The 14017-nt window shown below is 39.2% G+C and overlaps 1 protein-coding gene across 1 annotated transcript; it reads right to left on the reverse strand.

Moving 5' to 3' along the window:
* Positions 1–2145: 2145 nt before the first annotated feature.
* Positions 2146–8703, reverse strand: gdf6 (growth differentiation factor 6). Its single transcript, XM_015393552.1, has 2 exons — positions 8201–8703; positions 2146–3066 (listed from the first exon to the last, which is right to left on the reverse strand). Exons 1-2 carry the CDS (start codon positions 8562–8564, stop codon positions 2186–2188), a joined length of 1245 nt encoding a protein of 414 aa, XP_015249038.1. The 5' UTR covers positions 8565–8703; the 3' UTR covers positions 2146–2185.
* Positions 8704–14017: the final 5314 nt, after the last annotated feature.

The raw sequence follows: 14017 nt of genomic DNA on the forward strand, positions 1-14017 counted from the left end.
ATGGCCACAAGTAAACATTTGCAGCCTAAATGGCTGTGTAGAGTACATCACCTGTGAACACCATTGCTATTCTGAAACATGGCGATAGCTGCATCATGCTATGGGGATAGTTGTTTTTTTTGTTGACGAGATCAGGGAAGTTGGTCACGTTTATGGAGAGATGAAGGGATGTAAGTATAGCACATTGACAAAGACCTACACTGAAAGGGTTAGATCAAAGATAAATGTGTATTGAAATCATTGGGGAAATAAGCCATCTAAATTCTGAGGTGCAGTCTCCTCTTTGTTTTTAATTTTCTTTTGCAAGAAGCAGTGATACCAACTCTCTGTTTACCACACATGTATAAAAGCTATAAAAATCCCAATATAGTTTAAATTTGGTTCTTTTACCTAATCTACTCCTGCTCCCCGCTGTTTCCCCAAAGTCAACTAACCGCATACCCCAATAGGAATCCACTTATGTTAAGAAATGCCCCTTATTAGTCCAAACCCAGATATGATTATATATCTTCTGCAAAGCCAATCTAACCAAACTTGATCTATTTTAATAGCATATAAAATTACTCTTTAGATGGCACATCCCAAACATCTGAACTACTGAAGTGCACTCATTTACTCAGTGGATGCTAAATACGGTTGCAGCTTTTTAGTTTTATTTCTATATTATGACAAAAAAATAAATGTAGCTTTCATTCTAATTTGTTCTTATCTTTCTCATAAAACTCCCATTAAACACAATAATAGTTTTAATTTTGACAAAATGTGAACACAAAAGGTATTTTTCATGGAACCGTAAAGGCAATGGCAAAAATGTATCCTGAAACATTAAAAGCACTCAACATTTTGGCAAATTTCCAAATGTTTTGAATGAATTAAACACAGAAAAGGCACAACTCACCAGACATTCCAGACTTTGTTTGGAATTTTATTTGTACAGTAATGGTGTGGAGTAGTATCCAGTTATATATGTATATAAATGATCTTATATATATATCATTGCAAAAGCTCTTTACACTTTAACTGAACGCACCTCAAACTCAGAACCTATATGCAATAATGAGGTAGATAGATATTAATAATGGTACTTTCCACCCTCTGCAAAAATATTGAAGACACCTTAAATTACTCTTTTCGACGTAAGAAATATATGATTATCATGGAACTCTGTACATCACAAATAATAAAATAATTATAGAATAAAAATCTTTACCGATTTGAGTGCCCTTTTGTACATTTACAAAGAAATGCCGTTTGCGCATATCCTCATTTGTAGCACTTTGTAAAGTTTTTTTCTTTTTTTCTTTGACTGTACAAATATTTACAACTTAGAGATAAAGAGAGAAAACATAACGAACAGCAGTGCATTCAAAGCTAATGTGCATTTAAATATCGTCTCGTTTGGTGAGTCTTTACATTTTCTCCTTGCCCACTTGTCCACGCATGGCGCAGGAAGTCGTGGAAGTGCATTGCGTAAGGATGCAGACTTTTGAGCGTAAAATCCGAGCCAGATATGTGTGCTTTTCGAAAGAAATCTTGCCGTTTTCACGCGTCAGGGGCCCAGGTGATGCACAGGTCTTATCTGGGTCCTTTCAACTGTTCTCTTGTAAGGCAACCCCCCCACCCCCTCCCAAAAAAATACAAACAAACAATCAAAAAAATCTCTTGAAGGCATCACCATCACCACCTTTCTTCCTCGCTAAGTGATCCAATCTTTTCTTTTTTAATGTTTGGTACATTAGACATTCACCTCATGTATTTAATAATCTACTTTTTGGTGAAAGCAGGTTCTGATTGGCTCCAGTTGGATAGGGCCGTGCTCATGGGCCCACTCCAGGTAAGTCCAGCCTCTGTAGCTGACAGGATTCTCACTGGCCGTCCAGATGGCGCACCTGGAAGCAGGCTCCTCTGTGGCCTGCAGCCAGAGCGTGCTCTATGTCTGTTCACAGATTTGTGCCTAACAACCTGGACACCTCGCCCTGATCTTTGCATGGACAAGAACAAATGTGCGGGACATTTTTTGTATGAATCAGTCAAAATAAATAAGATGATGGAGGGTACTTTGAGCGCATCTTCAGACCCTGTGAGGAGAGGATAGTTCAGTCCAGGAGCCATCAGGATTTCAATTTGAACAAATGAGTTTTTTTCCTCATTTGTTTTATCAGCATTAAATTAAATTAAATGACCGCTACCTGCAGCCACACTGCTCCACAATCATCTCCTCATACTGCTTGTACACCACGTTGTTTCCCGCGTCTGTAAACAGGATGCTGATGGGGCTGAGTTTAGTGGGCACACAGCAGCTCGGTGGGGTGCTGTTTGGGTCCATGGAGTTCATGAGGGTCTGGATGATGGCGTGGTTGGTGGGCTCCAGGTGCGACCTGAGCGGGAAGTCGCACACGCCCTCGCAGTGGTGGGCCTCGTAGCCCAGCGGGGCGATGATCCAATCGTCCCAGCCCAGCTCCTTGAAGTTCACATACAGAGCTTTTTTGCTGCACCTGTACTTGGATTTCTTCCCGTGCCTCTTCCCGTGCCGGTTGCTCTGCGCCGTCCTTCTGCGCCGCCGGGGGCCCTCTCCCGTCCCCCCCTTCATCGGCTTCTCTTCAACCGACCTTCGCGACTTGATCTTCTCCTTCATCTCGTTAAACAGGTTCTCTCTCTTCTTGGAGCGGGTGTAAGCGACCAAGATGGCCTTCTCCTGCTGGCCGCGGCCGCCCCTGTCCAGCCCCAGCCGCCTCAGGTCGACCTCTGTGTCAGATTTACTGAGAACGGCCCTGAGCTGGAAGCAGAGCTGATTTCTCTGTTGGTGTTGTGTCTGAAATGCATGCCACACGTCCAAAACCTCCCAGCCGGCTTTATTGGAATCCATGGGGTCCAAATACCTGGAGTCCAGCAGTGTGTCGGAGCGACATGGATAGAGCTGGATGTGGAGGGGTCCATCCGTCTGCGGGGCCCCCGATGCTCTCCTGAATATCCTTAATTCTGCTCCGACCAGCTCCTCTTTCTCCGAAAGGGTGGAAACATCAAACAGATACTTCTGTCTTCTCAAAGGGGAGTGCAAAAGATTGTCTGCAAGGAGAAAAGGAGAAAAATAATTGCAGTCAGATTCACTTAGAGTGTACAGTGTTCAGCGAGAGAAGAGAGGAGGGGGTCATTTTCTCCCACAGAGGCCTTCTCTCTCTTTCTTGTTTTTCAAATGTTCACCAATGAGCCCGCCTCAAACAAACTGCAGCTGACAAGGCCTCTGTTCGGAGGAGAAAGACAAAACCCCCACGCGGACATTAAAGAAGTAGGCCCGTGATTCATGTTTCCCTCTATTTTATAACTCACATCCGCCGTTATTATAAATGGATCATCATCAGCATCAAGGCCTTGTGTTTTACTTTTTTATAGAGAAACAAACAAACGAAGCGCCTGCTGCCCTGCAGTAAATACTGGATCGCATCTATTGCGCGCATTGCGCATAGATGGCCTTTATTTTCCTTTCGAATAAATCCGGTTTTTCATGTCAGAAATCCACAACAAACCCTAATGCAGATGCAGCCCGTTAATACATTTCAACTGCGCTCACATATTTACTCAAATGCACGCGTTTGAATGTGGAGTTAGAGTTCTAAAAAACGTTGGGAGGAATTGAACCAAGCATAGGATTTTGCAGGTGTAAGGCATAAGGACGGATTACATTTCAAACACCCCACAAAAACAGACAATAAATAAATAAATAAATAAATAAATAAATAAATAAATAAATAAATAAAAAAATAAAAATATTTTGTTTAAAGTTTAGGGGAAAATATCACTTGAGCCAAGTGTTCTGCAGAAAATCATGCTGGTTATCATTTTATAAAGCGCAAAATCCACCCAGAGCGTTTATGGGCAGAGCTAAAAATGACTATCATAATGAGTTTACTGTGACGTTTTTAATGGTAAAATGTTCTTTCTTGCATCAATAATTTCACTTCATAAGAGTAGCTACTAATCTACAGTGTATATATATATATATATATATATATATATTAAGGGTATATACTACATCACTGCAATAAATTATAAAATATGGAATCGAATAAATTTGTTATTCAATTTTCGACAATGCTTAAATTCAAGAATCACAACAAATGGAGATACATTTGATTACAAAATGGGTTAAAGATGTTGGTTCAGTCAGCTACTATTCTGTGCAGCCAAGAAATTGAGAAGATTACATGTTTAAAAAGGGCTTTATTATAATTAAAACATTAAGATTATGAATGATAAAATGCTCAATGTTGGAGGAGGAAAGTTTTTAGCTTTGACTAGTTCATCTGGTTTTCTCGTTTAAGCCCTTTTTACCTGCAAACTAGATTGTAAAAGTCAATATGAGATCATATCAAATAAGCATTACAATAATTTAAGTTATTCATCATATTTGTTTGTAACTAATTCAGTGTTGGCAACTTACCTAACGAAACAAAGTCTTCTTTATTCATGATTTTTTTATTTCAAATTTTGCTCTTTTCTTTGTAAAGCACACATGACCATAGGCTATGTCTTAGGGCTTAATGTTGAGAAAGTTCCTGGAACTTCACGCAGCTTTTAACTAGATAAACAGCAAGGCTGAGGCTAAAGTCAAAATTGTTAGTGAGCTGTAACTCTTAGGGATGAAGTTAGAACTTGTTAGAACAGTTTTATAAAGTGTTGTGGTGGATATTTTGTACCTAAATAATAAAAAAACGTTTTTTATTTTATTCTAATTTATCATGGGAAAAAAAACAGATAAGGGAAAAAAGAGACCAGTTATTGATAAGAAACTGCTTTGGTGATAATAAGTGTCTTTTAATTTCTTTCTTTCTTTGTTTTTTTTTTTTGTTTTTTTTTTGTTTTTTTGCAATTTGTTTTATGAGCTGACATTTTATTAATAATGCCCACCACTATAACAGAGCAGGAAGTTAAAGTACAAGAAATTAAACATGTAAAAAAAGAAGGAGGAACACGACTGAAGCAGAATAACTGCATACTCAGCTGAACAGAGCCCAATTATGACATTATTCTCCTCCCCAGAGGCATGAACGCGTTTCATCAAGGCCATCCAACAAGGATGGCATGCCATACAGACTAAAAGGAAATATAAAGCAGCAAAACAACAGACACAGTACTCAGTTTTTGCAGCCTAAACGCAATGAGATCAAAATACACACTATTTAAGTTTAAAAATTGCATCACTTCTTTTCATTATTTTCATTTTGGTGACAGCTGTTCTCTCGTAATTGTATCAGCAGCTTAATAATAAGTTGATTGATGAGCAGGAAGGTTAAAGTGAAAATAGAAAAAAATACATCTACCTATGTTTATCATGTTGTTAAAATTTTCTTTTTTTTTTGTTTTTATTTAGGCCTATTGTATTTTATTAATCTCTATTTTTTGTAGGCCTGCAGTAAATTCTGGGTTTTGTCGCCACATTTCTCAGGTTGTTATTGTTTCTTTGAATGCTGCTGTGATTTAGAATGTCATAGATCTCAATACTAACTTCGCTGTTGCATCAGTTGTTAAAAATATATTTTTTTTTCCTAAAATAAATTCGTCAGTTTCCCTCCGTAACGCCCGCCGAGCCAGACAGTATAAGCAGATTGAAACATTGTGCCTCCTTTTTATTGACTTTTTCCGTCTGGTTCGCATTAAGTTTTTTCTTTTATAAGCGCTCAAACAAATCGAATACAACTTTGCCAAATAATTAACAGTTCTCAGCTCCCATCCTCCTCATTAAAACACTTCCCCTCTTCCATTTCACCCCATCCTGCCAACGACAACATTCCACTGAAAACCAATTCGCCAGCACTGAACGACTCAGTGACTGACTGACTGACTGATTGTGTTATATGAGCTATCAGTCTTTTCTTTTACTTTATTTTATTTTATTAAAACATCCTGCGCACTTTTCCTATTTTGGTTGGCTAAATAGCAAGAGTTGCACTTTCTCAAAAACATATTAAAGATGATAGACCCTTCTCCTTTTAAGTAATTTATTTATGTGTTTATTTGTTAATTATGTCATGTTATCCATCTATATATTATATAAGGCAAGTGCAGCCAAGGATCTCGCAATGATTGTGGTCTTCCGTGCGTAAATCCTGCCCAAGGACGCAAAGGTGGTTAGTGTAGGCGTAAAAGTGTGTCACTTTTGTGATTTTAAATGAGTTCATAGCTCCAACGAGGTTCATTGTGCCTGTTAGAATGAGGCGCAACACTTTGAAGACATTGGCTGACAGCAGCACAAGAAGCAACCAACGGCGCGTTAGCTGCAAGAATTTGGTTTCCGCAATTAAAGTGCTGCTCGCAAAGGGAGGTTCCGCAGTAAAACAAGAAGGGGAAAAAATCCAAACCACTTCACAGAGAAGGAAGCGCTCTAATTTTCCTCTTTTTTTTTTGTTTTCTTGGGGATTTGCCCACCGTGGCCGGGTTGGATCATTACGAGAGAATAGACAGTGTTTGATATGTTATGACATCAACACTCTGTTAGATCACCGAGTTCAAGCACTGTAGCCAGCCGTTCGATGCCAAGCGGCCCTCTGAAGGGTCCAGCTCAGGGTCAGAGCCGCTGACACATCACATCAGAATCACAAGACAGAGTCTGACACGTCCCCCTCCAATCACATCAGGTCCCCATCAGTATTTTACGTTCAAATCCCGCAAAAAAAAAAAAAACGCATTCACTGCAGCTATTGGGGGTGCAAAGGAGGGCAGTGGACACCCCTATAAATCTGCTGATCATACCCTCTTTCACAGTTTTATTTATGTCTTTCTTTATTTACTTACTCACGTTCTGTTCAGGTTACCTTCATCTGCGATCCAGTTTTAAACTTTTCACCCACTGCTGCTCCCCAACAACCCTGTAGGCCTCTACGACAGAACCAGGGCTTAAGGATCCTGTTCCAACTTCTGGAGCACAAATTTTTCAGTGTTGCTTTTATCTTATTAAAACACCCATATTAAGAAGTCTGTGGATTGGCCTTAGTTGAAATAAAAATAAATAAATAAAAAAAATCCTGCCTAGAAATAGCAAAAAAATAAAAAAATAAATTTATAGAATAGTTAATAATAGAGAAAGAATTAAAAAAAGGAACAAACAAAAATACTATAAAAAAAAAAATTGATTCTCACGTGCAGAGATGTTTGGAACTGTTTCTGCTGCCTGTGGTGCGCGCCAGTGCGCAGGAGTTCAGTGCGCTTCTAACCAAAGATTTTTTTTTTCGTTCAAAGATTAACCCTTGTTCCTCCTGTTTGTATATGTGGGAGCCTGTGTTTGTGCGAATCGAAGGTATCGGTGCAGATCAGACTGTGTTTTTTCTCACAGGTCGCTCCTATCACTTGTTTAACTGATCCAAACACCTGCTGCTCCCGCTCTGCGCCGCCGCTCCTCTGGGCTTATACTGCGCACCGTAACGGTAACAGATTGGATGTTTTAATAAGTGAAGGCTGCGGGTTGGTATGGGGGTTGGACTCTGTTTGAAGGTCTTTTAAAGGAGGAAAAGTGAAGGAAGTAACCGCTGATAAATCAACGTGTCCGCAAACCTGTGCGCGGAGAAAATGAAATAAACTGACAGTCTAAAGCGTCGTGAAACACTCCAGTGTTAGTTTAGATTTTCGGCAATCTAACATTTATTTCAATCCCTTCTCTTAAAAACTAGATAAAAAATAAAGCATGGCATCTAAGCTTATAACTGCAGCGCTTAGAAAGTTCATCAAAATGTTTCTCAAAATTTAAACGCATAAAAGTGCATCGCTGCTTTGCTTTTGATTCCGTTAGTGTATGCAAAATAAGTTAGAGCCAATCAGCTGATTTAACACCGTGAACACATCAAAGTGTTGAACTATGCAACGTTCTTAAAGCAGCAGGTTCTTCACTCCACAAACCTTGTTTTTCCCTCCAAGATTTAGTGGTTGATTTGATTCTAAGTTTATTGCCTGAAAAAAAAGTTAATAAGCAAAATAAATCGCCCACTTTCTGACAAATAGATATGTAAATTTAAGTCTTTACAAATTTCTTAAGCAATGAATAAGATTTTATTCGAATGTAAGCGCGTAATAGTGCGCCAGTTCCTTTAGCTTCATTTGGATTGTGCGTAAAAGCAGACCGAGCTGATCTACTTGTTCCTGACCCCAATCTAACCAGAATGAATAGAATCATATCAGAGCAGATCATGCAAAACTGGGTCCAAAAACCAACCTGTTCCTTTGTCCACAAAACTCGTAATGGTGTTGGCTGATTTTGAGGAGCGGAAAAAACTCGCGTTTAGTCCAAGTTTTTCTGCCGCCGAGTACGTCCTGTATATGGAGAGCATGTACTCGTGCGGGACAACAGCGTCCTTTGGGACTTCTTCTTTGTGGCGTCCTGCTGCAGAGTGCGAGGACGCGATGATGTCTATGAAGAGCTTGGATGACCTTTGTCCGTATGGATGAGAGATCCTGGATTCCCTGTTCCTCCGAGGCGCAGATGGAGAGATGATAGCAGCACACTGGAAGCACGGTATATTCCCAAACAAAACAAGGAGCAGGCCCAGGTGTATAGCATAGGCTCGATATGCATCCATGGTTGGTTGTGGCGTGGAGTTTTTTTTTAACTCCTCTTCTGTAGATGAAGCGCTGGAGCCGGGAGGATGGTGAGCGCGTCAGAGTCGAAGAGCTCCCACCTTTGCGCTCTGCAGTCGCACCAGAAGCAATGCGTTTTTCTCGCTCTGAACTCCACACAAGACTGGAGACTGTTGGGTCGAGAGAAACACGCCCACATGGTGGCTCAATGCAGGGCTTCCTAAACAATTTTCATGTCACAAAGCTCCAAGGAGCCACAGCTGCAGCCAGTGGAGCGTCACAGAAGCCACAGAAATGAATCAGTTCAGTATTTTTCTTTGCAATAAATGGCTCTGGCATCTGCGCATCTAACTTCAACAACATATAAAGTTTTTTGTTGTTGTTTGTTTCTAAATAACACCAAATAGAAAACATGTATTCTTCCAGAGAGAACGAAAGCCAAACTTTTTCTCGTTCAATAAAGCTGGTTAAAGCTGAAAGCACATCTTATCAGCAGAGGCAGGTCTGCGATCCTGTAGAATGAAGGTGTAAGTCCACAGAGTTCAGACTGATCACAAAGTCTCTGAATCCCATCAGATAAGATGCTGCGCGCAGATACAGACAGCAGTTAATCACAAAGAAGGCTGTTACAATGTATAGTGTTTTTTTTTCTTTTTTACGTCTAGTAGCCTGTATTAAAAAAAATGTTGAGATTTATTTGAAAAAACAAAAAAACAAAACAAAAAACAAAGCAAAACCAAACTAAAAAAAAAAAAAAAAATTAAATCAGATCTAACATCAGTTGTAACGTTATTTATTCTGAGATATTAAAACATGAGACACAGTGGGGTGTCACAGTAAACCAAACCCTTTTCATTGTGACAGTAAGTTCTGTTAGAGTTAGCCACATAATAATAAGCTTTATAGTCGTTACAATTTATTAATTACAAATGGAAGGACTCTAGCGACCTCTAGAGGTTAATATCTTATATCACATAAAAGCTTGGCATCTCAGCTAAATGGTGCAAAGCCAACTTTTAGGAAAGCCTGTACACCCTTAAAAGTGCAACTAAATCTCCCTACTTCTAATTGAGCACGATTTAAAACTGAATTAAAATAAAATGTTGATTAAAACATCTTTATAGGTCTGTCAAATGAAAAAGACTCCAAAGTGAATGCATGTGTTCTCTACAAGATCCTGCTGTGTGGGACTTTGTTGTTATAAGTGAATCTTGAAGTGGTTTAGTTATGATTTGTTTGTCTGAATCTAAGGGAAGCATTTGCCTCCTGTTAGTTCCCAAGTTCTGCTCTGCTGTCTTCATCTGACAGAGGATAGCGTATAGAATAGAAAAGCCCTTTATTTTCCCACAGTGGGTAAATTCTGGTGTTTATAGCAGAAAATGGATTATAGAGAAAAAAAGGTCACAAATATAAGCCTTAGAAAAATGTATAAGAATAATGTAATTGTTAACAGTTAAAAGATAAACAATAACATACTGTACTGTAAAGCGTTTTAACAATATAGGTACTATGCACTTGGAGAATAAATAACCAATATACAGCTATGGACATTTTCACATTAATGGATATTTGCAAATAGCAGCAACATTAGATATATGCAAAATGACAGCAGCATGTAATTTAACTGACTAAGGTAGAAACTGTGCAAAATTACCATGAATGTAACAACTTATTGAGGTTGTTGGGAACAGTAATGGAAGGATCTGTGATAACGCCCCCTGGTGCATTTAGGGTGCAGCAGTCTGTCACTGGAGGAGCTCTCTAGTTCTGCAACAGCTTCATGCATGAGGTGGGAGACATTATCCAACAGAGATGTTGATTTAGTTAGGATCCTTTTGTTTCCCACCTGCTGCACTGAGTCCAGAGGGCATCCAATCACAGATCTGGCCTTCCTGATCAGCTGATCCAACCGCTTTCTCTCAGCTAGAGATTATCCAATGCTCCAACAGACAGCTCCATAGAAGATGGCTGATGCCACAAAAGAGTAATAGGTGGTCTTTATTCTAAATAATATGAGATCCAAATGTCAGTGAGCCACTTTAACATCGAAAGGGAAAATATTGATTACTTTCAGTAATTAGTATCCACTATCCAATCTGTTTGTATGATTTGACTGGATTATTTTGGTAAAGAGTTTTGACATGACATGTGTTGGAAACTGGCAATTTATAAATAAATTGAGTTGAAATTGAATTCAGATGCATGGAGTTAGGAAACTTTTTGCCCCTACGTACTCATCTAATCTTTTAAGACAAAACGTCTATTGTTTTTCAGTTTGTTAGTTTCTGACATAATAAATGTCACATATAGCAAAAAAAACAAAAAGTGTTCAAGATTAAGATTAGATAAATTTAGCAGATTAAACTAACTCTTTGGTCCAAATTTACCTAGTTTCCCTTAAAATTAGGAAGGGTAGATTAATTGCATTGTTGTTCTCATAATCAGACTTCTAATACCAGAAATTGTTCTTCAACACCGACAACATTTAATCATAGAATTGGATCCTAGTTGTCGAGTTTTTATATTTACTTCTTCCTCACAACTCATGAATTGGAGTTTATTTCCCAGTTAGCAAAATATATTGAAGCAAATTTAGCAAATAATTAACAGCTCACACTGAATACCAATTGTCTTTAATGTTTCACAGTGTGATCATTCAGCTTGTAAAGAAGATTTATAAATAATACTTGTGATTTTAACCCTTTTCTATTCACTACTTCTTGGACAAAAATAGATATTCAAGGAATAACTCAGCAGCAACTGCTGATGTAAAAGGAATTTGAAGAATGGCCTCTGAAGAAGGCAAAAACACACAAAAACATTACATGTTCTGTCTGTTTGATAAGAACTGAAATATGAACTACTGCAATCTTCTTATTTACCTTTCTATGCTGGAATCTATGAGCTGACCTACAATATGAGACATAGGCAGGAAAAGCCAAAGTCAGCTACTTCAATCTTCCTGATGATGTCTGCCTTCACATCAGTGTGTACAAATCTGGCTTTTTATTACAGCTACTGTAGGGTTGCATCAGCCCAAAGGCGGATCAGATACAGAAACAGTACGAAATCTTTTACTGGATGTTTGTTTGTAAATCTCACATCCAATATTGTGTTACAAACTGAACCTTTTGGGCAGTGGGGATTTACCATTAGGCAATACCAGGCAGTTGCCTAGGGCCCCACGTCCCTGTGGGACCCATAAAACCCTGTTTACATGTGTGGTTAATACAACTATTCCTTATTTGTGCACATTAATTATGTTTTTGATAAAAATCCTTTTGCTAAAAGTGTCCATCACATTGGATCAGTCCATTTGCTGCACATGTTCAGAAAGGTCCAAACAGACAGCAGCAAACCATTTGAAAATAAATGATGAGAAGAGCAGTCTTGCCAACCTAACATTTTTGTAGCTATATTTAACAACTTTTCAGACCCCTCTAGCACTTTCATTTCAAAAAAGCGCCAAAATCTAGCGACTTTTTTCTGCTACTGGAGACTTTTGCGACAGCATATAAAAGCACCAATAACTGCTCTCCAGAGCAAGTAGATTTGCTCTCCTTTCTTGTCTGCTGTCATGATTCATGCAGACATTATTTCAGACAAATGAAAAATGGAGAAAAGATAAGCAGATCATGGCTTCTCTGCAGTAAAAAAAGGGCTGTTTAATTTACCGTTTCCATTGCCTTTTTTTGGAAACACAGGAAGGAGCGATCAGCTAAGCGAGCTTAGTGTTTGCAAAAAATCTTTCATTCCTTTTGAGACAGCATGAGAAGTCAGCTGAGTACAAAAAATAGAGAAGAAAACAAGAAAAGGGACAAAACCAAGAACAAATAATGGATAGCTATTCTATTAAAATGTCTTTATCTGTATAATGTGTCGTTTTATGTGTTGTCTTCTCAATTCAGAGGGCCCCCTGCCTGTCTTTGCCTAGGGCCCCAAATTTCCCAAATCCACCCCTGTTTTTGAGAAGTAAAACTAAACCTGACTTTTTAAAGTTAAAACAAAGGGATTGGGTCATCCAATGGACCCATTGCACTGGGGCAAAAAGGTGTGATTGAAACTGTATTCATATATATATATANGGGCCCCACGTCCCTGTGGGACCCATAAAACCCTGTTTACATGTGTGGTTAATACAACTATTCCTTATTTGTGCACATTGATTATGTTTTTGATAAAAATCCTTTTGCTAAAAGTGTCCACCACATTGGATCAGTCCATTTGCTGCACATGTTCAGAAAGGTCCAAACAGACAGCAACAAATCATTTGAAAATAAATGATGCGAAGAGCAGTCTTGCCAACCTAACACTTTTGTCGCTATATTTAGCAACTTTTTAGACCCCTCTAGCACTTATATTTCAAAAAAGCGCCCAAATCTAGCTACTGGAGACTTTTGCGACAGCATATAAAAGCACCAATCACTGCTCTCCAGAGCAAGTAGATTTGCTCTCCTTTCTTGTCTACTGTCATGATTCATGCAGACATTATTTCAGACAAATGAAAAATGGACTTTTTCCAGGTGGCTGCTCTGCGGGGCCTGGGCCACCGGGGTCCTGTTGTGCCACCCTGAGGCCTTGGGTCCCTGGGGCCCATGGCCAGATCCACTTCGGGGTAGCTGGCTGCCGGCAAAGCCCCCGCACTCGTCCCCACGGCTCCTGGGGGCTCTGGTATTGTGGTGGCTGGGGATTTTCCTCGGGGCCGTCTCTCTTCCTCCCTTGATGGGGGGTCAGATTTCTTGGGTTGGCCCCTCCTGGGCGTCTTTGCTCTTGGGATCCCTTTGGGAATCTGGGGCTTTGGGTCCCTCGGTGCTTGGCTCGACCCTCTGGAGGGGCGGGTTTTTGGCTCCTCACAACCACTATTGAGCATTTTTCCTTTGGATAAAGTTTACATGCACGAGTGCACCCTCATAAACAGCTACAGGTGCTTGGTTCCAGGTACTTAGAGATTCACTTCCTAATAGAAAGCCCATATTCTGATATTCAGCTAACACAGTATAGATGTCAGCTTAAATAATGCTACTTATACTTCAGCGATAGTATCAAGGTGTTACTTTGTTTTATCTCTTATACTATATCGTTGATTGTGCTGTTCTTTTTACAGCTCTGTGCAGGTGATGAAGTAGACTGAAGATGTTTTATCGTTATCCCCATTTTATCTCCTCTTTCTTTCATCTTTTCTCCTTTTTTTCTGTTTTTCATTTCCTGTTCTACTTACATTGCAGTGTCCATATAATCTGTAATACTCCCTGCATGAAATATAATAAAGCTATTTATATGCATAAATCAAGCGGAACACTATGGCAATAGCCGTACTGCTCCACTTGTGAAAGCAAAATCTGCTGGGCACCTTATTTGGAATCAAGACAGTTATTCTTATTGCCACATCGCCAGACAGGACACTGTTAAAAAAATAAAATAAAATACATAAAAACAAGAATTATTAGATTAAAAG

The sequence above is a fragment of the Cyprinodon variegatus genome, unplaced genomic scaffold, assembly GCF_000732505.1.
Source record: "Cyprinodon variegatus isolate N-32 unplaced genomic scaffold, C_variegatus-1.0 Scaffold648, whole genome shotgun sequence".
In the NCBI taxonomy this organism is placed as follows: domain Eukaryota; kingdom Metazoa; phylum Chordata; class Actinopteri; order Cyprinodontiformes; family Cyprinodontidae; genus Cyprinodon; species Cyprinodon variegatus.